This window comes from Pyxicephalus adspersus, chromosome Z, assembly GCF_032062135.1.
Source record: "Pyxicephalus adspersus chromosome Z, UCB_Pads_2.0, whole genome shotgun sequence".
NCBI classification, from domain to species: domain Eukaryota; kingdom Metazoa; phylum Chordata; class Amphibia; order Anura; family Pyxicephalidae; genus Pyxicephalus; species Pyxicephalus adspersus.
The window spans coordinates 21,876,676-21,900,758 of record NC_092871.1 but is presented as its reverse complement, the minus strand read 5'-3'; the positions used below and the strand labels follow the sequence as shown (position 1 = coordinate 21,900,758).

Sequence of the window (24,083 nt, the reverse complement as noted above, 5' to 3'; positions counted from 1 at the left end):
TTTAGGTGGATAGTGTCAATAAATCCATATGCAGAGACAAAACGTGCTAATCACATAAAGTATTAATTTTAGGCTTCACTTTAATACACAATTGAAGAGACCGAGCCATAAATAGAAAACATTTTATTCACAAGCTCCAGGTACAATGTCCGACAAGCAGACTCTGGGTGCAATGCTTTTTTTAAAGTCCATAAAATAAACAAATCTATACTCACCAACATAGTACGCTGGCTGCACAGAATAAAATAAAAATCTAACAATAATTGGCTGCAGTTTTTGTACAAGCCAATCAGTTTTACCAAAACCCAGAACTGGCTAAAGCGTGAGATCTTTCCATTCTCCATCAGGCTACTTCTTGGCAAATGAAATCTTCATAGAATTGCTCTGTGTGATTTTGAATCCCTGTAGAGATTCTCGCGCGGCTCCGGCCTGAACTTCATTGTCAAACTCCACGAAAGCAATATCGTGCCGTCCTGGAACTAAACGGACTTCTTTGAAGCCAGGGAACCTGAAAGAATTGGAATAGAAGGTCAACCTCAATCTACAATTCCACAAGGGCCACCCAAATACATTAACATCTAGAAAAATTATGCAGAAAGAACATTTAGACCCCTACATGTTTGCTAAGGGCAGACGGCATATTAGTACAATATATGCATTTTGTCATTCATTATGAATAGTGCTCCACAAAATAGCATATGCTCAAGATCAAGTGCCAGCGACACACCAGGAGTCAGAAAGTCTGCTCATGAATGTGTAAATTTTCAAGTGGGTGTAGGGTAAGCTGTAGCAGCTGGATATGTAAATAACTGTCAATATAAAGCATGATCTTAGTATTGAGAATGTGCAACAGGAGACTTCCGGATTAAACTGCACACTACATTCATAATGGTACCAGACCGTGAGATAAGGGTGGGGTGGAATTAAGTATGTTGATGGATCAGAGGAAAATTCATTTTGAGTAGTGTTTAACCAAAGAATATACAATTTACAAAAGGTATAGTGGTTAGTGCAGAATGGGACCCATGGATACACAGAAGGAATTAAGATTTTGGAATTGTAATATACATATTTGATGTGGATTTTTCAGTGTGATTGCCGATAATACCATTTAGGAATACAAACCCAGCGGTTTAAATCACAACAAAAGATTATAAGCAAGATCTTGGGGGTTTTACAAGCAATACTTACTGATTGAAGAGCATAGACAACATCAACTCGTTTGTCTCTTCTGGGAGATTGGTCAGGAACAGAATGTGGTTCGGAGGGTTTTCTGATATCTGTAGGAAATTATGAATTTGGAGGCATTAGGTTTTCACAAAGCATTACAATGCGCATGCCAAATAAACTAAATGACAAACATTGCCAAGAATGTGTGGACCAGCAGAATTAGACAAAACAATTGTCTTATCTTTAAATTGAGTCCCCTTCTACCTCAGGACAACTTTGCCTGAAATCTGCAACAAAACTGCACAGGACGTTGTATGTCTAACGAAACAAAAAACATCCCTATTTTATCTCGTTAGGAATTCAGTACAAGTTCTGAATATAAATTCGACCACATGCAGCTTTCTAAAAGACACACTGAAGAAAGCTTGTGTAGGAACAATAAAAATTTTCTGCTACTGTACATGATATTGAAGGCACTGCTTATAGTGGTAAATACAAGTAGAATTCTCTTAAGTGTAGAGTTAAGTTCTGTTGGGATTAGCACTTACCGGCTGCATTGGGGCCAACTGTCCTGGAATCATCTGACCATGAGGCATGCCACCAGGTGGGATCTGTCCAGGGGCAATCCCTGGGGGTGGCATCATTCCAGGATGGTGCATGTATGGTGTCTGTCCAGGCATATGCATCATTCGAGGAGCCTGGGTCATTCCGGGGATGTTTGCCATTCCCTAAAGGCAGAGAACATTTATAAGCATAGTCTAAACACAGATTAGGGATTAAGGAGACATTCACACATTTTATTTGTAAGCATTATACTTACCGGCATCTGTCCTGGCATGCCTGGAACAGGTGCCCCTGGAATGGCTTTCTTGGCAACAGCAGCCTCCTGTCCCTTTACCTTTCTCTTCTCCTGCCTCTTGCGGTCCCTCTCCACAAAGGTGCCTTTCATTTTGGCAATGATGTCAGAGTCAGCCTTTGAATACTGTATTCTCTATTGTAAGATAAAAAGGTATCAATATACACAGTAATACTACAGCAGTCCAAGGTCATAGTCATGCAAATAACTACACTGCAAAGAAAGCAGATGTAGCAATATAACATGAAAAAACAAAGTCTGAGCATTTGGTGGTGGGTAACCAAGGGAAAAAATTATATCAAATACGAACCATTGGCTTATCATAAAAAGGGAATCCTTGCATTGACCTCAGGGCATTTGTTGCACTGCTAATTTCTTTGAAAATAACAAAAGCCTGTCCTCTCATCTTCAGATTGCGGGACACCAGGATGTCAAGAATCTGGCCAAACTGGGAGAAGATTGCATACAGAGATTTCTTCAGTTCTAGAAAAAAAAAAAAAGAAAATTTAGTCACATTAATATATATGCAAAGTAATGCATGTTAAAAACAAGTGAAGTCTTCAGCGCAAACCAGCATCGATCACCTGGTTCCTCGCTCCCATATCCCTCAGAACTCCAGGGTTTCCCCCTGCTCACCACTACAGGATACAATAGTGATGTGGAAGTGAGAAGACCAACCAAGTGCTGAGCAGTAACTCTTTTAGAAATGTGGTCTCTGCAAAGGACTTCTTGCATTTGGAGACAGGAACAGTAAGTATTTGGTTGCTTATTTAAATGTATGAACAGATTTTTCCATCATGGGACATATTTTAACGCAAAACATCCACACTGCCATCTTCAGATACAGTCAACTATGAATGCTTACCATCTTTCTTTATCTTTTCATTGAGATTGTTGATGTAGATTGTATTGTTTGGTCTTGCCTCCTGAACAGCCATATTTATTCTAGACTAGAGGAAGACAGAAGAATACATTAGTCACATTGCAGATGTAAAGCCCCACTTTATCCAAACTTTGATATTAAGGGTTAAAAGAAAAAACCCTACCATGTTAACAAGACTTTCTAACTTATTTTGTAGAAGCGATAAAACAGTAAGTGGGTGGTTAGAGAATAAGGTGACGTGGTGCAGATCAATACACCATTATTTGGACTGTACAAATTTAAAAAATAGAACAAATTACAGAGTGAATAAGGATTGCACAGCTATACCAAAATGCTTTTGGAATGGAAAGGTTCATTAAAACTCTCACCAGCTTCTATCACACCCATGTCACTGGATAAGTAGGAGTTCCACCATACAGCTCCATCCTCTGGGCTCCTTCACAAACAGTCGTTATATATAGCAACATCATATTATGCAGCGCTGTACAAAGTCCATGGTCATATCACTAGCTGTCCCTCAAAGGAGTTCACAATGTAATGTCTCAACCATAGTCATCTGTCATTACATCATCAGAGGTCATTTTTTTTTTTTTTTTTTTTTTTTTTTTTTTTTTTTTGGGGGGGGGGGGGGGGGCCCATTTACCGTAACTGCATGTTTTTGGGATGTGGGAGGAAACCAAAGTACCCAGAGGAGACCCACACAAACACAGGGAGAGCCTGCAAACTCCATGCAGATAGTGTCCTGGCTGAGATTGGAACCTGGGACCTAGCACAGCAAATGCCGGAGTGCTAACCACTGAGACACCATGCAGCCCATCTTTCCGCAGTAGCACATTGCTTGCATTGGTGCTGTGCTTCACAATTCACTTTGAACTGCATTGTACCAAACCATTGCTTCTTGACTACTTTTAAAATGCAGTACTAATACTAATGCCTTCCTCACTTATAACCTCATCACAAGCACAGCTCAAAGACTTTTCTAGAGCTGCCCCAACTCTCTAGAATGGTCTTCCTCGTCCTATTCGGCTTGCTCCTACTTTCTGCTCATTTAAAAGAGCACTCAAAACCCATTTTTTGCAAACTCATCTACCGGTCTTGTTTTCTAAACCCTCACTACTTCCCACCACTCCATATCCCCCCTACTATTGTGTAATACTTCCCCCACCTCCTAGATTGTAGGCTCTTCTGGGCAGGGTCCCCTCCTCCTGTATCACTGTCTGCTTCGGTCAGTCATTTGCAACCCCTCTTTTATGTACAGCACTGCATAATATGTTGGTGCTATATAAATAATAATAAAAGTCTGCAAACAATTTCTTCCTAATATTAATAACGTCACAATAAAAACACTCCCAGCTACGATCAGCGAATAATTCTGTATAACAGAGACAAACACTTGGCTGTAATATTGGCAGAGATTACAGAAATCACAAAGGGAAGGCAGCGTGCAGGCCTCAGGAGGCTTCACATAGAAAGGGCCACAAGCAGAGGAGATATAGATAAAATAGATATGGAGGAGGACCATAAACAGTGCAGAGGCAGGCATAATATAACACGAATATTCGATGATTTTTCAGCCTCGCACACGCAGGGCCTTACCTAGCAGGAACAATGGCGACCTCCGAGCGGAAAATATTCGAGTGAAAATCAATGGAAACCAGGCTGCAACCTTTACCACGCTGTGAGCCCTCCCAAAGCGCTAACAGAGAATACGATTGGCTTTCTGTAATTACGCCACATGATAGACATCTGTTCTGTCCAATGGGGATTAGCAAACGGGCCGCGGCGGAAGTTGTAGCAGCAAATTCCTTCCCCCAGGAAACGAGGAAAAAGGTGTGGTGTAAAATGTGACTGTTCCTAAAATTGTTTGTTGTTTTATGTACGCCCTAATTAGAGAGGGACAGGTACAACCAGATTCCCGCCTTTAGCCTTAGGTTGTTGCAGGGACAGAGTGGAGTGGGTTTTTGAAGTCTTTAGCTGTAAGGGAAGAAGTTCTCATTTTTAAACATAGAGGATGAGAGTGTTACCAATAGTAACAGTGTGCTGGCTGTCATTTGGGTCAGTTTGTATTAATTGATAAGTGTGGAAATTTTCCCATAAGCTGCATCATCTCTATTACCTCCAAACTGCTTCTGTTAATATTTATTGGCAAATATGTTTGCTTTCAGCCAATAAAGGTTTTTATGGTAGCCGTGGTGTAACCAGCAGTGGCCCTGTGCAGAAGTGGCTGGGGCCCCCTCCCAGCCAAACTGATCTGGGGCTCCTTTTGGCTGATCAGGATCCAGGCCTTTGTTCAGTGGCACATATTGCACCTCCCTATGTCTGCCCTGTGTACAATAAATATATATCAGCATGGTAAATGTATGGTGGTCCAACATGTGAGAAGGTAAAGTTCCTGGTCATCTACAGAACCCTATAAACTATAAAGCTCCAGAAATAAAACATTCCTAGAGAGAAGACATATCCATCACAAGATATACAATGTATACCAGGGTCAGATTGGAGGGGGATGGGGGAAGGAAGGGATGGGGATAGGTTGTGAATGGTTCAGTAATAAGTCTGTGTGAGGTAATAGGGTGAGGAGGACCCTATAAATCTTACGTATTGATTACTATCCTGCCCTGGGCCCTCATGTTACCTTTTCATGTATCCTTGGCCCTTAAACTAACTTCTGTCACCCTGACATTCTTGTAATTCTGATCCTCATACTAGTCCTCCTTGTAACTTCGACCCTCATACCCATCCTTCCTGTACCTCCGACCCTCATACCAACCCTTCCTGTACCTCCGACCCTCATACCAGACCTCCTTGTACTTCTTACCCTCATACCAGTCCTCCCTGTAACTCTGACCCTCATACTAGCCCTCCCTGTAACTCCGACCCTCATACCACTCCTCCCTGTAACTCTGACCCTCATATAAGTCCTCTCTGTACCTCCGACCCTCATACTAGTCCTCCTTGTACCTCCGACTCTCATACCAGTCCTCCCTGTACCTCCGACCCTCATACCAGTCCTCCTTGTACTTCTTACCCTCATACCAGTCCTCTTTGTACCTACGACCCTCATACCAGTCCTCCCTGTAACTCTGAACCTCATACTAGTCCTCTTTGTAACTCATACTTACCTTGATATTCCTTGACATTCATACTTAAGAGCTATATCTCCGACCCTCATACTAACCTTCCCCGCTAATCTAATACTCATACTTCCAGCCCCACCCCATAGCCCTAACCCTCATTTTAGCCCTCCCTGTAACTCTCACCCTCATAACCTTCTCTGTTTTTCTAACTTTCTTACTAACCCACACTGTATCACTGACCCTCATGCTTATCCTCCCCCTATAACCCCAACCCTCTAACTCTTTATGTAACCTGAACCCTCTTATCCTCCTTATAATCCCAACCCTCATACTAACCCTCCCTGTATCCCTGGCCCTCATTCTAACTCTCCTTATATCCAGGTCCCTCACTGTATGCCAGACCCTCATACTAACTTTCCCTAAAACCCCAACCCTCATTCTAGCCCCCCTTGTATTTGTGACTCTCATACCAAGATCCCTGTAATCCTGTATTTTTCATGACAATTGTCTAGCATGTGTAGGTAGCTCAAGTCTGTTTTTACCACTACGTACTTTACTCTTTTGTTTCCTGACACAAAATCCATAAATTAGAGTGAATCCCAAAGATTATCTATTATAGTTGTTCCCATAAAAAGTGTCACCATTGGAAGAATTTTATAACACACACAGTCAGAAAGCTTTGGCATAGTTCCAAAGTTTAGGAGTTGTTTTGTGTTGGATTAAAAATATAAACACAGAATGCAAGTAGGAGTATACACATTTCTTGCATTTAGATAATATTTGTGTAGACTTAATTACTGCTTTAAGTATTGAAATAATAATATTATGTTAAAACAATATTGAATATTTACTTTAATCATTTAGGACCCATGCCTGAGGACGATGGAGAATGCGCTGCTGCTTGTGCCATCTCTTTACCTCTACCACCACCATTGTTACCACCACCAGCCCATGGCCTTCAACATACAGTGCTGGAGAAGAGCAAGTTCTATAAGAAGGTGGCAGAGCTCAGTGATCCCACAGTCGGAGGATGTGAAGAGTTGAAGAAGATGATTAAGAAGCAGCAATTTAGGTGAGTCCATCCAGTCCAGCACATAAGAGCCAATTCATTAAATCATAACTCTCAGTATTTTGCATTATATGGACATTTTTACAATCTATTATGTTTGCAATTTACAAAAGCTTTTATCATACTGATCAGCTGGCGCTACCTTATCTAAAAATTTATAATCTATTAATATTTCTGTTTTTAAGTTTTGGATCATTTTGATGATCTAACTAAATAACAAACACATAAACAACTTTTGTAAATGAGTGAGCTATCAGTAGTGTGTCTTTTTTTTTCAGTGTCATATACCTTCTTTTTTTTTTTACTAGGTTCAGCGGAACATTAAAATGGGTTTTGTATAATAACCACATACCATCCTCAATACAGGAAGGACCACAGTAAGTGTAATCACATGGTGTGTCTAACAGCACCCAAAAATGACCTTGCCTATAGAGAAATTATTGGTGACTATGCCTGGAGCAGTGTTTGTTGTCCTTTTAAACACAGGGGAACTCCCTGAAATACCATTTAGGTCTTCATAGAATTATAATTTCTAGATCCTCACAGTATATTAGGTGGTGGTCAGTGGGAAGAATTTCACCCTTACAGACAGACAAAAAGATAATTGGTGCTAGGTAAACTGACATTTATTAATAATAATAAAGTGAAAGTCACAATTTGCTCAAGGCTCTGTCACACTTACCTGTTCCTCGCTAAAGCACAGTCACCTCTCTCCTGCGCATGGCTGCAGTTCTGAGCCTGAGTGTGCCTGCTCTTTCAGGTTTAATCAGTATTGCCCTCCTGCCAGCCAATCAGAATATTGCCTCTAAATCACCCTTGGCTATTTAGCTAGCTCAGACACAACACTCGGCATTTGTGCAACATGTCCCCACTAGTGCTGAGCCCCTAGTTCTGTTGGGCTAGTTCCTGTAGGCCTGTTGCTTAATGCAGTGTTTCCGCTGTCCAGCTCCTGTGTTAACCCCTTGTTGCCCAGTCTCTTGCATGTCTAGTTTTTGTGATGCAGCTATTTATATATTGTGTGAAATGCGTTATAAATAGCATTAACATATTACAACATTTACCGACAGTCTTCTTTTTTTAAGGTTAGAGACTGCACTAACTGTGATTGATTTCATTTGTCATCATGCCTAGAAATTGCCTTAATGATCCAGACAGTTTTTGTTACCTGTGGGGTTCATTCACGACAAAAGGACAACGTCGCCAAATTACCACAGAACTTAAAAAGATATACAAATTATATTTCGACTGTTCACTTGGTGGCCAGAATAAGTCTTGGGCTTCACATGACCTCTGTACCAGTTGTTCCAACGGATTGCGTGACTGGCTAAATCGAAGTAAAAGCTGCAATGCCATTTTCAATCCTGATGGTGTGGAGAGAACCTTCAGACCATCTAATCGACTGCTATTTTTGCTTCATCAACAAAAGTGGGATTCTCAGGTAAAACGAAGCACAAAATTGTATATCCCAGCCTCGATTCTGCAATTAGGCCTGTTCCCAATGATGATTCATTGCCAGTTCCGGTACTGCCACATGATGGACTTGCTTCTGTAGAAGGTAATGAGGAATGCATTGGAGTTGCAGCCAGTTTAAACCCCGAATCATCTGATCCTGACTACTTGGCCGATGAAGATTCAGAGACCTTTACACAAGCAGAGCTGAATGATCTAATTTGTGATCTAAATCTCTTCAAAGACAAAGCAGAACTTCTTGCTTCAAGGCTTAAACAGAAGCATTTGCTTGCAAAGGGTGTAACTGTAACTCACTACAGAAAACTAAATCATAACTTGACAACGTTCTTCACTAGTGATGGCTCACTGTGCTACTGTCATGATATAAGTGCACTCTTTAACAGTTTGTCACAAGAGCATGTTCCATCTTCATTGTTTCCTCTAAAAGAAGCTTGAAAGCAGTCTTACTGCAAAATAGTAATTCCAAACCAAATTTACCGATTGCCCATTCGTTAACCTAAAGAAGTCCTATGACAACATGAAGTTACTACTTGAAACAATCCAGTATAAAACACACCAGTGGAACATATGTGGGGATCTAAAGATCATTGGCTTGCTGATAGGAATGCAATGAGGATTCGCAAAATATTTCTGTTTCCTATGCCTGTGGGACAGCTGATCTACGAGAGACCATTATGTCAAGTGTGATTGGCTACCAAGAGATACCTATAATCCCAGAACAAGCAGTGTCAAGTTTCTGCCTCTGGTTGATCCGCATAAAATATTTCTGCCACCTCTCCATATCAAGTTATGCTTGATGAAGAACCTTGTAAAGGCCATGGGTAAATCAAACTCCATGGGTTTTCAGTACTTTGTTGAGAAGTTTCCAAACATCAGCACTGCAAAAATGAAGGAAGGGATATTTATAGGGCCAGAGATCAAGTCTGTTTTGCAGGATCATGTTTTCTCTCTCAGCAGCTGAGCTAGAAGATTGGGATGCATTCTCGTGGCTGTGTGAAAATTTCCTGGGCAACCATAAGTCTCCTGCATACAAGGAAGGAGTTCAGAATCTGCTTGATTCATACCAGAAACTGGGTTGTCGCATGTCATTAAAAATACATTTCTTGCACTCACATCTAGAATTCTTCCTGGAAAATCTTGGTATGGTGAGTGACGAACAAGGAGAACGTTTTTACCAGGACATTCAGTTAATGGAGCAAGAAACAATGGTACCTGACTGATACTGTACAGTAGATCTCTACCACAGTGTGCCTTATTTTACGCACAGTTCCGGAGAGCAGACAGCAACGACGTTGCAACGTGTGCCATGCAGGAGTACCGCAGCAGACGTCCGCCCCGGCATCTTAGAATTACGGTTTTTTTTTGGACCCTGTACTAGGCCAGATAGTACGGAGGCCGGGTAGTCACGAGCCGGATAGGCGAGATCCTACTGTATTATCCTTCTATATGTCTCTTTAATTGTTATTAAACACACATATATATATATAAAAATATATAAAATCTACATCCATGTTTATGTCCTTATCTATCAAAATCAATCTCTGTGCTCACCTTTGATTCTAATAATGATAATTAACCTATTTGTTTATTTAACCACCAATTCTCTCATTGTATTTGACTCTTTTCTCACAATACAAATCCAAACCATAACACAAATATATGCTCAATAGTGCTACCAATTCTTTTTCAATTTTTATTAAACAAACCCTTTAATCATTGTACTTCTCACATCTAACAAACCAACAACTGTGTGTTATTTATCCATCACATAACTACCATCTAGTGTCCTCCATATTCTACTAATTATTGAACTTTACCATGTTGGCTATCACCTCTTTTCCAATCACTCAATCATCCATTGTATCAGTCCCTAATATGAAATGTGAAGTGACCATCCATCAAACCAACATATATCATGCATGTTAAATACATAAAATCAGACATAAAAGGACCATCCTTAAATTCACAAACAATTTCACTTACCCCAATTAACTGCTCTTTACCCCCTGAACTTAGATCCCTCTTCCCAAGGTATTGCTTCCTGTATTGAGCAAAATGGTGTCTTCTTTTTATATAATCTCCCAGAGCATGTTTTTACCTGTGTAACCACCCCTCTGGCTGTGCCTCTAATTATAGTCCTACCTTTTTGTTTCCCATGGTATGCTTGCCAAAGTAGCCGTGACTTGCATCCAGGGTTAGAAGGTTCCTACCCTCACCACCACCTCCCCTCATAGATTGATTAATTAGCAAAACTAAAACAACACATTACCTATCTTTCAGGATAAATTTTATTTTATTAGAGAAATGACTTGAGATTCATTGTTTCATTCAATCCCAGAAAATTAGTGGCATTCATTTTGTATATCCATCTGCTTTCTTTCTGTAGTAGTATTTTATCCACATCTCGACCTCTCATTCATTTCAACTTTTTCTAGACCTAAAAATCTTATTTCATTTTCATTAAAATTGTGTTTCATTCCCATATGGTAACTTAGGGATGTAGTAATTTTGCCATTTTTAATCATATAAACATTTTCATACATCCGCTTTTTTTAACATCCTCTACGTTTTTCCTATGTAATTGCTACCACACGTGCAGATGGGCATATAAATCACTCCCATAGTTTCACAAGTATATCATATTTGCATTGTTCAAATTTACCACCTTTCAGTAACTCAAAACCAGATTCCCCCTTTTGGTAAATCCATTTACATTCTCTGCATTTCTTGCAACAAAATGTTCCCCTTTTTATTCCTGATGTTTCCTTTTTGTTGAGAAGTGACTTCTTACTAGGCTATCTCTCAATGATAGCCCCCGACAATAAGTGATTAGTGGTCTTTCCCTATGAATTTTCAGATCTGTGGATCACTTGAGAATATATTTTTCACCAAATCTTCTAATTTCCTGATGATTTCTCAAGTATTTCATAATTAATTCTTATTTGCTTTTTTACTACTTTTGTTTTTTTTGGGGCCAAATACCATACTTTTCCTGTCTATTTATGCACTTTTTGATAGGTCTTCTTTAATAATTTTCTTTGTTGTAACCTCTCTTTTGTAATGTTGTAACTCTTTAGTTTGATTTTCATAATCTACAGGTCTAGTACAGTTCCTCTTTATCCTGAAGTATTGGGAGAAATGTATACTTCTCCTCAATGCCTCAGGATGTGCACTGATAAAATAGTATTATAGCCATAAGTAAATCTTGTTCATTGAAATTTCCGAGTCTAAAATTGAATTTTTTTTCGGTACTACAACTCATCGTACATTTTAATTAAATTAATTGGTCTGTATCTTTTCAAATAATTCCCTAAATTCAGTTTTTGTGCCTGTCCAAATGATCAAATTGTCATCTATGTACCTCCGCCATAGGTCAATATGCCTGAGGTATTTTTCAGGTCATCATCACAGAATATTTCATATTACAGCTTTATATATATCACAGCTTTTTCTTATCCCCCCAGGTACAGATTTGCATAAGTTTGGGCACACTTTGTCCCCATCGCAAACCCCTGTACCTGGAGGTAAATCTGGTCATCAAACACAAATACATTTTTCATCAATATATATCTTCTGTCGATTCTAAAGTGATTTCGTTCCTATGGCTTTGCGTTTCACATCAATGAACTTCTTGATCACTTTTAAACCTTTTCCATGTGGTATACTCAGATAGAGTATTCTTTACATATGAAGGGAGGCTATATACAGGTTTATTAAGTTTGGTGCTATTACCTAATGGCAGATTAAGTGATCTTGTTACTACCAAACATATCCAGCAAAGATTTTGCTGTAAAAATAGACTAAATTTTTACAACACCACCTAACCTTGCCTCAGTGCTGTGAAATCATTCCTTGAGGTCTGCTAGGAAACTTAAACTTTCCTCAGTCCTCCTGGTTCTTCCATTTAACCTCAATAAAGCATACAGGTCCTGTACCACCATCAACTTGTAACTAGACAGGGAAAAGAGAAGTGGCAGGCTGTTGAGTGACATACTTATCTCTGTCACTCCTCTGTCCTATCATCATGTCCCTTGTTTGTATAAAAGCAATTCAGTACAACTGACTGTTTCCCTTTGCTGCTACTGTGTTGTATAAAGGATTGCACGAGGCTAAATAAAAGTCAATTCCATTTAACACATTGCTTGTATTTAAAAAATAATTATTATTGATGCATTCATGAACTCGGTTTCTTAAATATCTGCCTAGTTTGGAGCTTGTTTTATTGTTTTTCTGCTTCATTGTTTTCTGTATTTAGTTTGCACTGAATATGTCTTCTATCTTTGTCCTTTAGGTGTGGTCTGGTTGCCCTATGGATGGCAGGAGGGCTGTTGTACAATACTAAGGAAGTCCCATTGGAAGTAATAGTACAAACCGCCATCTCAAAAGGATATACCACACTTGGGGAAATGTTCTCAGGTAGGTGTGTTAGAGGTTTAGTGCTACAATTTGTCAATATAGTAAAAATTCACTTACATGAGCACATCAGGGTGTCCCATAAGTTTACCATATGAGCTGTGATCAGACAGATCTGTACATGGTTTTTACATACCAAAATAATGCCAAAGGGCAATATAAGCCAGCAAACCTGGGATGGATTTCCTACAAGTCATTTGCTATTTGTTAGCAAATGTTTTCAGTCTTGGACCAGATCCATTCCAGGTTTGCTGGATCACCCAGCTTCATTCATGAATGTGTATTGTCTCCAGCCTTGAAGAGCTTTAATAAATCAGTGTCAATAACAATTCATCAGATTTAATTTTGGACAATGAATTCACTTCCTATCCTGCACTGGGATATAAATAAACGCTGGAATTTGGCGTGCAGTAGATCCCCCACCTGTACATGCCTATACACTACTTATAAAACCATACACAGTTTAGTTTTGTGGAAATGCTGCTGATTCCAGTGTTTAACATATGAATTAAACATGTTTTTTTTTTAGCTGCTAATATGGCCTCCCTGGCGGAGCTGGTGTTTGGCTGTGATTGTGAACTGCTAACGGGTGGTATGGATGGAGAAAACAGAGAGCGAATTCTCAACCATCTAATGGCTGGGCTGCCTGTACTTGTCCCGTATCCTTTCCTAGTGTTTAACATTTTGTCATCATAGGTCTTCTACGGAACTGTAATTAATCATAAGACTGATAGCTGCACAATATATTGTATGGTACATCCAGTTTTTTTTTTTTGCAATAAGAAATACAAGTTCCTATACATAAGTTCTTGGTACACTGTGCCATTGTAATCACAGCTTCTCATATCTTATGCAAACACTGAACTACAGACAGACACTAGTTATCAGCTATTTACACTAGAAACAATTGTTTCTTCTACCTTCCACTTAACAAAAAAATCTTTTATGAACACGTTGCAGATATAAATTATGAATCTGGGTAGGCAGGGCAATCATTACTTTGGTTTGGCCACTAAACATACAGATGCACACAAAAGCTAGCATGGCACGCTGACCCCTCTGGCTACACAAGATGCAGATCTGAGGTTAGCAGAACTCGGCTTGGATGGCAATGCTGAGCCCTATGATACCAAACTAAGCAGAGCTGGGAGTTGGCAGAGTCCACAGATTCTCCTTAGCTGAAAGGACACGTTGAGACCCTTAGAACTACAGGAGGCGGGCACAGTCAGATTTCCTCAGTTGGCAGGTTATGCTGAGCCATATAGTACTACAGAAGGCAAACAGAACAAAAAATCTTTTCAATGCCTAGGACATGTGAGCTTTGTAGTATTATATTAAGAAGAGCTGGGATAGCAGTTTACAGTCCTTCTTAGCTGGCAGAGAAAGTTGTGCCCTCTAGTAGATCAGGAGGTGGAGATGTAAGTTGGCACACAGATTCTCAAAGCTTTGCAGGGCATTTTGAGCTTTGAGGAACAGAATGCTGAGCTTAGGGTGGGCATTGCACACATGCTGTATTTAGCACTGTGGATTTGGCAGGGAAATCTGCAGGTGGTCAGGGCAGCACAAGGTTTCTTCGCACAGCACCATAATGCCCCCTTCTGTGTCTCCCCAGTTGTGCCACTTGTTCACCACCTGCAGCGAACCTTTTGCTTTTACTGTCAAGTCTTCTTAAAGGTAATTATTGGAGTGATTCCAAATTTTAGGAGAGGGTAAAGCTAATCATTTTTTTTCATGTTTTCTTTGCTTATGTGTCAACCAGCCCAATGTACAGGGAGAATGTTGGCCTGGCAGCACATGTAAACCCTATTCACACATTTGTGCTGCATTTACACAGCCAAAAAGGTAAATGCCGTTCTGTAAAAAGAAGACATGACCATTGTGCCTGCAGCATGCTGTCATGGAGTCATACCATAGGTACACCAGTAGAAAATGCAAGCTACTTTGGTCATAATTTGACCGCCTAGTAATCATCCAGGACTGCCCGGTTTTGAGTTTGCTTTATTTTTGTTTTAAATTTGCTATTTTCCTTTATACCAATGATAAACCCATGAAGATTCTGCACCCCAGTCTTCCACATTGTACATAGTAGGTCTATTTCCTTAATGACTTTTACAGATATGATGAGGATTTTAATCATGAGCCATGTCAGAGGGATGGACACCGTGCACACTGGGCAGTTATCTCAGGTATGAGTGAACATATTATCAGAGGTTGGCATAGATGATTACCACAAAAACACAGCTCCATGCTGTCAACAAACATATTGGTGTGTTCCATGGGCGGTGAATGTAGCAATTTTGAAAAAATCTTGCTGGAGCAGTTTTCAACCCTGAGGCACTGGGTGGGAAGAATATCAAGGATGTGCTGGAAATGAATCATGTGCATGCTTAGTGGAAATGTTCCCTGTGCCAGTTTCTGCACTACCTGTGCCCTTCATGTGCTTGATAAATTGGCATTTGTGCATTTCTTGCACAATGCCCACAAACACATTTTAAATGCTTTAGTCAGTCAGAAACTGTTGCCGCATTACTGACTGACCAGTGTCATGTGACTTTCGTTTCAGGCGTTCTTCTTGGGGTGCAAAATGGTTCGTTTGAGCCAGACTTGGACGTCCCCGGATTATATCACCCACCACCCAGTTCTCTGGCTCCAAACACTGGTAATGTAGATGAAATCTTCCTGATTGCAAAACAAGGCAAAAGCCTCCGATACCAGCTGTGGGAATACAGTTCTTTAAGCCGGAGCAACTGCCAGCTTGTCCAACTGGACCCTAAAAGGGCCAATGATGGAAATGCCTATGTATTACCTGAAGGGGGTGTACAAGCCGGGCTATGTGGAAAAACTGTACTTCTCAAACGCAAACAAAACCAAAAGAACCAAAAAATGAACAACTTCCTGAAGGCAAATGTACAAAGCCATAAATTATTAGAATATTTAAATTCATGAAATAATAATAAAACTATTTTTATCATAAAGAATTTCATTTATGGAAAAAAGTTTATTATCAGTTTCCAGCACAGTTTCCAGTGTGTTTCCATTCTGCACCATTTACTATCGACTAGACCAGTGTTTCTCCAGAGTTTGCTAGGGGTTTCTTGAGCAATTTCGCTCTCAGGTTAGTTTAAAGTGATTTTTGGCTGTCTGTAAAGCTACGTACACACGTCAGATTTTTATCGCCCGATAATCGGCATCGGCCAAATATCGGGCGAAAATCTGCCGTGTGTACAGTCGGTGTCGTCCATCGTCCGAACGACCGTCCTGCCGGATCCACGAACGATGGACGACAACCGATCCTAATGAAAGGGAAGGGGGAGAGCGCGCAGCAGGGTGCCGCTCCGTCGCTCTCCCCCTCCCCTCTCCATAGAGCATGAACGGTGCTGTATGTACAGCACCGTTCATGCATCTTGCAGTCCCTTGTCGTTGGAAAGGATCGTGAAAGATCCTTTCCAACGACAAAAATTGCACGTGTGTACGCAGCTTTAGGGTGACATTCTTCCCACTTACCATGACACTAATATAACTGTGGATATAGTTCCCCCTATGTTAAAAAGGTTGTGAAACACTGAACTGGCATACACCTTGTATCAAGCAGGTTTTAGGACATAATGTAGGCCAACATCCAATATGATGCATAACCCCTATGCATCCCCCATCACTTCTACTAAAAAAAATGGAGACATGCAAAGTCACTTAAAACTGAGACAGTATGAAATAGATTATTCAATTTTTTAATCAAATAATTTGGATTAGTTAAAAAGCTAGTTATAATCGTTGTTATATCTAAATGTATAATTCAGATTGCCCTCTAAATCTAAATTCCTCTGACCCTGCAGTATATCGGAGACTTTCTATCCATTTTACAATGGTCAGTCTTCAAACCACTTAAAGTTTTCCTGCACCTTTGAGTGTGGGGCCTATGCAGCATGCCAATACACAATACAGTAGAACCCCGGTTATCTGGAACTAAGATAACCGGCACCCAACAGCTCCGCTTCCTTGATTGCTCCTGCAGCCCTAGAAGAGCTGTGGCAAGTGTTCTGCATCCAACACATAGCACAGCTCAGCTAGGGCTGCGGGAGCAATCAGAAGAGTGGAGCTGTCAGGAGAATAGAGCAGAGCTCCACTGATTGCTCCACTCCGTGATTGGCTGAGAAAAGGGAAACCCTGATGACGGCTAAAACGTCATTCCCTTTTCTCAGCCAATTGGCACTAGAGGTGAATGGGAACAAGTCTCCCGATTCAAGTCTAGAGCTGAATGGCTGATAAACCTCAATTTCAGAGTAACCTCAGTTAACAGAAACTACACCTATCCGGAAAGCCTTGCACCACCCCACTTTAATATTTTACTGTTCAGAGCAAAAGGGATACAAAGCAAAGTACATTGGCTGGTCATTTGCTTTATTCCTTTTGTCCTCTTAATAATGACCTCTCCTCTTTTACGATCTTTAGGGTCCAAATCATGAGCAGCCTCATTAGGCCAAATGCAGAGCATACATTTAATTACAGAGTTTGGCAGGAATTGGCTACATTTGACCAGCATTGCCTGCAAGTCAAACATAATCAGAACAAGCTGCCTCTAAAGAAATGCAACACAAAGCAGATCCAATTTAGGCCCTGGGGTGTCATCCAAATAACTTTATGTTGGGAATCTGTTTGTGTTTTAAACACATTAAAAGGAAAACAATGGCCAAGTGTCAGTAAGCTCCAAAAACCTTTTGATATGTTGAATGTACAGTTGAAAGGATGTGTCTGCTTAACATGTGCAAAAATGACCTCTTGATCCTTTCAGAAATCCAATTAGCGGATGTGCTTTCTACATGTTCTGTTATCAGTTAACATTGTTTTCAGTTCTATTTGTAAATTGCAGAACACCCCCATGACAGAGATGAGGTGACATTCTGTACAGATAACATACTTCCTGCCCTAAGGCAACACCACAGCTGCGTCATATATGCAATACAGAGAGTTGTCACCTTAGGACAGGAAGTGAGTTACTGGCAAGATCAGTGGATGGAAATAAGGGGACAAATATACTAATGCAGCCACCACGTCTAAACTGCAATGTATTTGAGTTTTGTTTCTGGGTGCAGATACTTTTTTAATGTTGCCTGCAATGGGGTTTATAAGGCACAGTGATCTTGTCCACTGCATCCAGACACTTAAACCACAGAGCAAATCCAAACACAAGACACATCACGCTGGCAATGTCCATTTTAAAGGTCTTGTTTATTAAAAAATGGTATATTCCAAATTCTTTACAGGAATAATGTAAAAATAAGTGTCTTTTCGGTTTTACTAAAAAGGAACAAAAAACAGCCAGATTAGATTTCCTGATTGTGTCATCATATTGCTTCATATACTGCATATAGTGAGCAGCATTGTTCTAGATCAGCACGATCATGGCTGTCCAAACCTGGACACCAGGGGCCACACACCGGCCAGGGATTGAAGCCCTTTCTGATCATAGTTTCCTGCTTGTCATGATTAGGAGATGACCTTATGGTTATCAAAGCTCTAAACCTCAGGATGTCCCCGGTTGCATGATTGTCCTGGATTTTATTAATCTTATAGATAGGGACAACCAAACCACTGACATTTCTAGGGAAAAATCAATCAGTCAGCAATGGCAGCCTATATATTTGTCATCTGTGTGCCATAAACAGTCAGCTGGACAGTACTGAGCTCCATCAGCATTAAATAGAATTTCCAATATTTCAGAGGTGTAGATTGATGATAAAGGCTCTGCATTGACTTCGATTGAGCACTCGCCAGATTATGAAGCCAAACCTCACTTGTTGGGCTCACCTGACAATGGATGGCAGAACACCATCTTCTATTGGATGGGCTCTTTAGTTACCGGTCTAGTGGAGAAGGTTTTGCTTTTGCTTGTAGCCCTTTAGAAAGTTTTGTGTGCACAACTAGCGTGCTAGTCTTTTTCCTTGCCAACAAGCACATTTTTACATTAGGCACTTGGATATGTGCAAAGTCTAACAAGAACAAAATAGCAAGCTTGGCACCAATAATCACAGTACTGACACATGATCTTTATGCCGACCTAGAACAATTCTGCATTGGGATAGTGTCCTATAAGGCACAAAAGGTATGCGTTACACACATGGAGGAATTTTCTGATTAAGACTAGAAGAGAAAAAAAAACATGTTACCCATAACAACCTAATTCCACGTATAGTTCTTGCAGCGCATGTTAGAGGGTGAAGGAAATCTAACAGGAGGGTAACAGTTCATTTTAGGCATTTGAGGACCAGATATATGTAGTTGTAATCTTCCCCCAGTAGATGGCAGTCAGAGTAATGCACAGCTCAGGATTCAGGAATGTCCACTATAGGCTGCGCTCTCTATATATTAACACATTGTGTATTGATTGGCTGCACCTATTTAGGTAAACTACAAAGGTCACTAAGCTCAAGTAGATCACATTAGCTGGGATAACACAATATTTAATATGGTTTGCTTTATCAGCTTTCCTTTATTTTACCTCATAAAAAGGGACATTAACAAGCAAGCCCATCCATGTCCACATGTTACCATTTACAGGAGGTAAAGTTGGCTGGATGAAGCCTTAGTGCAGGGGTTACTGTAGCAGAATGTCAGGCTTTCTTTAAAAAGATTATATTGAGGCCTACAGCTTACCTTCACCTCATTATTTAGGATGTCTGTACTCTGGTATTTCAGTGTTCACAGGTTTGCACAGCACAGGTCTGACTACAGTTGTGTGGCCAAATAATACAATTTGGTGAAAAGAAAAATGAGTACACATATGGAGTTACTGCCAGAATTACACAATTAGAATTCTACAGTGTTGTAGTCATTCTCTTTCCTTCAGATTTCATGAATTGGTATAATTGCCAATCACCCTATGATACGATCTCCATGCACAGCGCATGGCACTCTTCTAGCTCCCACAAAACAGAAATACGGCCATTTGTGTATATCATTACACCAAGCTGGCAGTGACCGGGCTGTGGAGGACACTGATAATGAAGAGTAGCATGTATGACATGATTTATCCTATCGGAATAATTCCGTGTTATATCTTTAACCAATAACAAAACCGTTCCCAGATAGCACCACCTGGAATGTACAGTTGGAATAGGCAGATAGGCACCTATAACCATTTTAAATTTTTTTTACAATGCACTATGGATGTTATATAGAAAACCATCCAGAAAACCAAATGCCAGTGGTGCCTATAGTGTCTTCAACCTTTTATGTAGTAGAAGAATGAAACGAAGGATCGAGCTGCTATGGGAAACACAGGTAAGTACTCCTAAAGACACTTTATATTACTCCTGTGTAATTCATAGGAACGGGGACCCAAGCTATTCTAGTGTGAGAAATTGCATAACAACCCACAGCAAGAAATCAGACTACATGGCTACACTGCTCAGTGTATTTGATGGTTTGCTGTGAGATATCACACTGCTATCTGCACGTTTAGTAAATACAGCCTAAGGATTATACACAAGTCTGTATTAATTGAGTCAAAAATGGTCCAAAACCAATTACAGCACAGCAAGTAAAACAACCAATCAGCAGCTTATCAACTACTGAGTGTTATTGGTCAAAAATGCTGCACACCTTTGGTTAATAATTAAAAAAAAAAAAAAAAATTTCAGTCTAAACCAGATACAAACTATTTTCGGTCTTATTAAAACAGCTTAAACATATTAAAATACAGAAAAAAATCAGTCTGTAAAATTGTAATAAAATATATATATACAAATTAAAAAAGAACTGAAAGGTAAACTTCCCTCAGCATTTATCTGTACACAATTTCCAGTGTTGTGGAGACTATAAGGCTACAAAAAGTATAAATAAAATTATTGTACAATTTACAATGTGGGCACTGCAGCCCAGACATGAGCTGGAGAGTTCAGTCTCCACGTGTCTCATATGCCAGTATTTCCATTGCCAGCGGGCAGAGTGCTGGTGTCATTCTGTGCTCACACCAGTCAGTCTCTCAGTCTGTACATTTTGGGTATTTCAGTCTCGAACCATATCAGAGAAGATGTTTATGAGGTTGTCGAGCCCCCACAGGTACCCATCTTCCCGGTTACCCTCCACCCAAGGAATCCGGTGACTTAGTGTCTGCTTGTTCGGTAACCGAGAGGTTTTCCCAAAGTCAATCATCCAGACCCTGGCCCGTTCTGAGGAATCATGGACAAAGAGCAGAGAACTCCCAACAACCTGCACGAGAAGATCACAAATATTTGTATTGGTCTTTATAAAAGGGGCCTCTTATTCTTCACACATTGCAATTTATCAATAAAAAAAACACGTTAATGTTTGTGCTTAGGTTATATTCTAGTTCTTTGGTAACCTGGAGTTTAGGGTGGGTTCTACAACATTCTGGACCAAGGGTTAAACAATCATTATAGACAATCACATGCATGAATAATACATTTATTAAAGCAACTTTAAAATTGGATCACTTTTAACCCTTTGGTTGCCAAGGCAATGTACATATCGCTTCCTCATAACACCTGCGGTGTCAAACTGCGCCGTTTCCACTTTTGGGCGCACAGCAAACTACCGCAGTGCAGCCTGCGAGCAACCAGATTTGTATACAGCTGCAGCTGGTGAATGTTCTGTTTGATGCCGTGCCCAAGAAAATGCAGTGCAATGTAGATCTATGACCAATACAAGTGTAGTATTGGAAGATAATTACCTCGTGTTGCTTGAAAAACTCTGATCTTTCTAGCTCTGCACGCAGCTCTTTCAATCCTGTCAAATAGTTCCTCTGCAAAAAAAAAAAAACAAGGCGGTTCAGTGCGAGGACTCCCAAAAGCCACTGGGTGACAATGCAGAGATAAAGCAAAAAAGATGCCACGATGGGATGAAATGATTTACTCACCAAGATATTTGTATTGCCATCCACAAAGTCTTCCAGAGCTCTCATCACTTGTTCACGGTGTTTGGTCTTTTTAAAGTTTGTGTCACAGGTCCCATCGGCTCTCTGCAAACACAAATATTCCTTTGTCACATTTACATGTCACCAGTTGTACTTCATTAATACACCCTGGTGCTGCAAGGGACGGATTTATTTTCAGGACACTAGAATTATTATACTGTGGTCCTACAAGGGACTAAATATCCATTAATATCTTTACTAATGCCCATTTTCTGTAATACATTCACTTTTTCTGCTAATCTTACATTCTGTCAGTATGCACCCAACCCTAACAGAGAGCATTGTTCTCTATATAGCCTTTTATCCCATACCCATGCGTGATTATTATACACCAATTTCCATACTCCTACCCTATAGTTTTGATATGGATACTTCTTTATAGCATTTTAGGTATATTTAGATCAGATAGTTATGATCTCATGCTTGATGCAGGGTTCTCCCCAGGCCCTTTTAGCTGGGCGCACCACCCGTCACTTTTCATCACCCACCCGGCTGTTTTTGGGTGGTTACTAAAGAGTTAAGTCACAATACAGGGGCTGCCACCCACCTAAAAATTCTTCCCACCCGGCTTAAAAAAAATTCTGGGTTGAGCACTGTTGATGTTTTCATTCTTTCCTTTTTATATAGGTGTAGCATATAGCTTACATCTTATGCTTACTCCTTCCTTTCAGATTTCCATCCCTTTCCTATGTAATGGTCATATTACACTCTGTGACCTATTATATACAATTATTAGTACCATTTGCTCTAGCAGAGGCTGTCACAATTGTGTAATATTATGGAAACATGAGTCAGCAAGGAACATTCCATCCTGCTTACCTTGATTCCCTCTATCCTAAAGCCCATTGTAGCCGTGGAGCTCAGCGTCTCTCGCCACTGCATGTATCTGGGTTTTAGGACAGCCCTCTGCCGATGCTCCTCTTCTGTCGGTGCACTGGGGTCTACTGCAATCATCTTTTCGTACATGTCCTTCCTCAGCTTGGGCTTCTCCCTGGCTTTGACCAGCTCGTCCTCTAAATATGTTCTACAAAACACAGAGATAACATAACCAAAACCTTGAATCCTCCCTTGGCAGAAATGTCCTTTAATAAGTATCTGGAATATATTTATCACATCATGCAGAGTCCTCTCATTCATCCCTCACCTGACACCCATTTTACAGTCCATAATGGATGGGGAATCAAACTCTGACAGCAGGTCTTCCATCTGGTTGTATGTCTCTCCCTCCTTCTCCACCACACCATAGTATCCGGGGACGAAGGGCCGTAACGTGTCCCGGTTTAGCCATTCTAGGCACTGCTGTTCACACTGGCAAAACTTCTTCAGGATCTTCCCATATTCTCCGGCCTTGAAGTTACCTGCAGGGAGTCAGTTGTAGGTCACTAGTGTACATTGTCCTAAATATTGACTTCATCCTCAATTCTACTATATTATCATCATTTCCCAGTGAGCTTTATTACGGTTATTATACTATTATATAATTCTATTAAGTCAGCGATTCCCAAAGCAGAGTAGTCTTCCTCGCTGTGAGCAGTACAACCAAGGCATACACTATCCCAGGGGTGTCTGGCCCACAACATCCTTTTTTTGGCCCCCAAAAGAATTCCTAATATGAATTGCAGCTGGCCAGCCTCTACTGCAATCTGTAGTAATGGCGGGCCAGCTGCAATTCATATTAAGCTGCTGTTCTATAGACGCGATTGATGCCGCTACTACAATTCCCGGCATTACTCACGTGTATAGACCAACAGCCTCTTTGCCTATGCGTGGCCCAGCATTTTATAGATGCAAATGATGCCCAGAATTGTAGTAGCGGCATCACTCGTGTCAATTGAACAGCAGCCTATGCATGGACCCCGTGGAGTTTATACTGACAGGTAAGCCAGAGAATTGTATATAGTATAGTAGGGTAAGTAGTCTTTGCTTTCTCTGGCAAAGTAAAACATTTAGAAAAAACAATAAAAAGAAACAAGACTACTTACCCTACTATACTATGAACAACCATGCAGATTACACCGAAGTGAAAGTTTTGTCACAGTCAAGGATAAACAAAATCCAAAAGACTTCTCTTCTGCATAGCTTATTGTGGTCTTTTTTTTTCTATCATGCAGTAATCTAGGGATCTATTTATAAAGCTAATTATGGCATTCACTAAATCATCTCCTTGTGGAGAATCTCCCAGGTTCATGCACTTCAACAGCAGTAATTGATTC

General features: G+C 40.4%; 3 protein-coding genes across 5 annotated transcripts in view; 1 reads left to right on the top strand and 2 right to left on the bottom strand.

Moving 5' to 3' along the window:
• Positions 1 to 108: 108 nt before the first annotated feature.
• Positions 109 to 4,644, bottom strand: SNRPA (small nuclear ribonucleoprotein polypeptide A). Its single transcript, XM_072431833.1, has 7 exons — positions 4,506 to 4,644; positions 2,892 to 2,976; positions 2,337 to 2,509; positions 1,991 to 2,161; positions 1,719 to 1,898; positions 1,192 to 1,280; positions 109 to 508 (listed from the first exon to the last, which is right to left on the bottom strand). Exons 2-7 carry the CDS (start codon positions 2,962 to 2,964, stop codon positions 349 to 351), a joined length of 846 nt encoding a protein of 281 aa, XP_072287934.1. The 5' UTR covers positions 2,965 to 2,976; positions 4,506 to 4,644; the 3' UTR covers positions 109 to 348.
• A 55-nt stretch (positions 4,645 to 4,699) lies between these two features.
• ACTMAP (actin maturation protease) lies at positions 4,700 to 15,916 on the top strand. 2 transcript variants are annotated; one of them, XM_072431831.1, is made up of 7 exons: positions 4,700 to 4,739; positions 6,851 to 7,058; positions 7,364 to 7,432; positions 12,817 to 12,941; positions 13,468 to 13,597; positions 15,054 to 15,124; positions 15,502 to 15,916. In XM_072431831.1, the coding sequence occupies exons 2-7, from the start codon at positions 6,856 to 6,858 to the stop codon at positions 15,882 to 15,884; spliced, it is 981 nt and encodes a 326-aa protein (XP_072287932.1). In that variant the 5' UTR covers positions 4,700 to 4,739; positions 6,851 to 6,855; the 3' UTR covers positions 15,885 to 15,916. The 2 variants fall into 2 exon arrangements, with proteins under 2 accessions (XP_072287932.1, XP_072287933.1); XM_072431832.1 differs by lacking the exon at positions 7,364 to 7,432.
• Positions 15,917 to 18,145: 2,229 nt separating this feature from the next.
• The window catches only part of LOC140344579 (uncharacterized), a 63,102-nt gene continuing 57,164 nt past the window's right edge, over positions 18,146 to 24,083 (bottom strand). For both annotated transcript variants that reach the window (XM_072431829.1, XM_072431830.1), the window contains 5 exons: positions 23,015 to 23,228; positions 22,690 to 22,894; positions 21,814 to 21,915; positions 21,628 to 21,699; positions 18,146 to 21,146 (listed from right to left, as the gene is read on the bottom strand). In XM_072431829.1, coding sequence (XP_072287930.1) covers positions 20,943 to 21,146; positions 21,628 to 21,699; positions 21,814 to 21,915; positions 22,690 to 22,894; positions 23,015 to 23,228 — 797 coding nt within the window. In that variant the 3' untranslated portion in view covers positions 18,146 to 20,942. The remainder of the gene's footprint in view (positions 21,147 to 21,627; positions 21,700 to 21,813; positions 21,916 to 22,689; positions 22,895 to 23,014; positions 23,229 to 24,083) is intronic.

Excerpts from the sequence above, each read along its gene's own strand:
- SNRPA (XM_072431833.1), bottom strand. The coding sequence starts at position 2,964 with ATGGCTGTTCAGGAGGCAAGACCAAACAATACAATCTACATCAACAAT. Across the intron at positions 2,510-2,891 it reads TGAAAAGATAAAGAAAGATG|AACTGAAGAAATCTCTGTAT; the intron begins GTAAGCATTCAT and ends TTTTTTTTCTAG. Across the intron at positions 1,281-1,718 it reads AGTTGGCCCCAATGCAGCCG|ATATCAGAAAACCCTCCGAA; the intron begins GTAAGTGCTAAT and ends AATTTCCTACAG.
- ACTMAP (XM_072431831.1), top strand. The coding sequence starts at position 6,856 with ATGCCTGAGGACGATGGAGAATGCGCTGCTGCTTGTGCCATCTCTTTA. Across the intron at positions 7,433-12,816 it reads TCAATACAGGAAGGACCACA|GTGTGGTCTGGTTGCCCTAT; the intron begins GTAAGTGTAATC and ends TTTGTCCTTTAG. Across the intron at positions 13,598-15,053 it reads GGGCTGCCTGTACTTGTCCC|ATATGATGAGGATTTTAATC; the intron begins GTATCCTTTCCT and ends TGACTTTTACAG.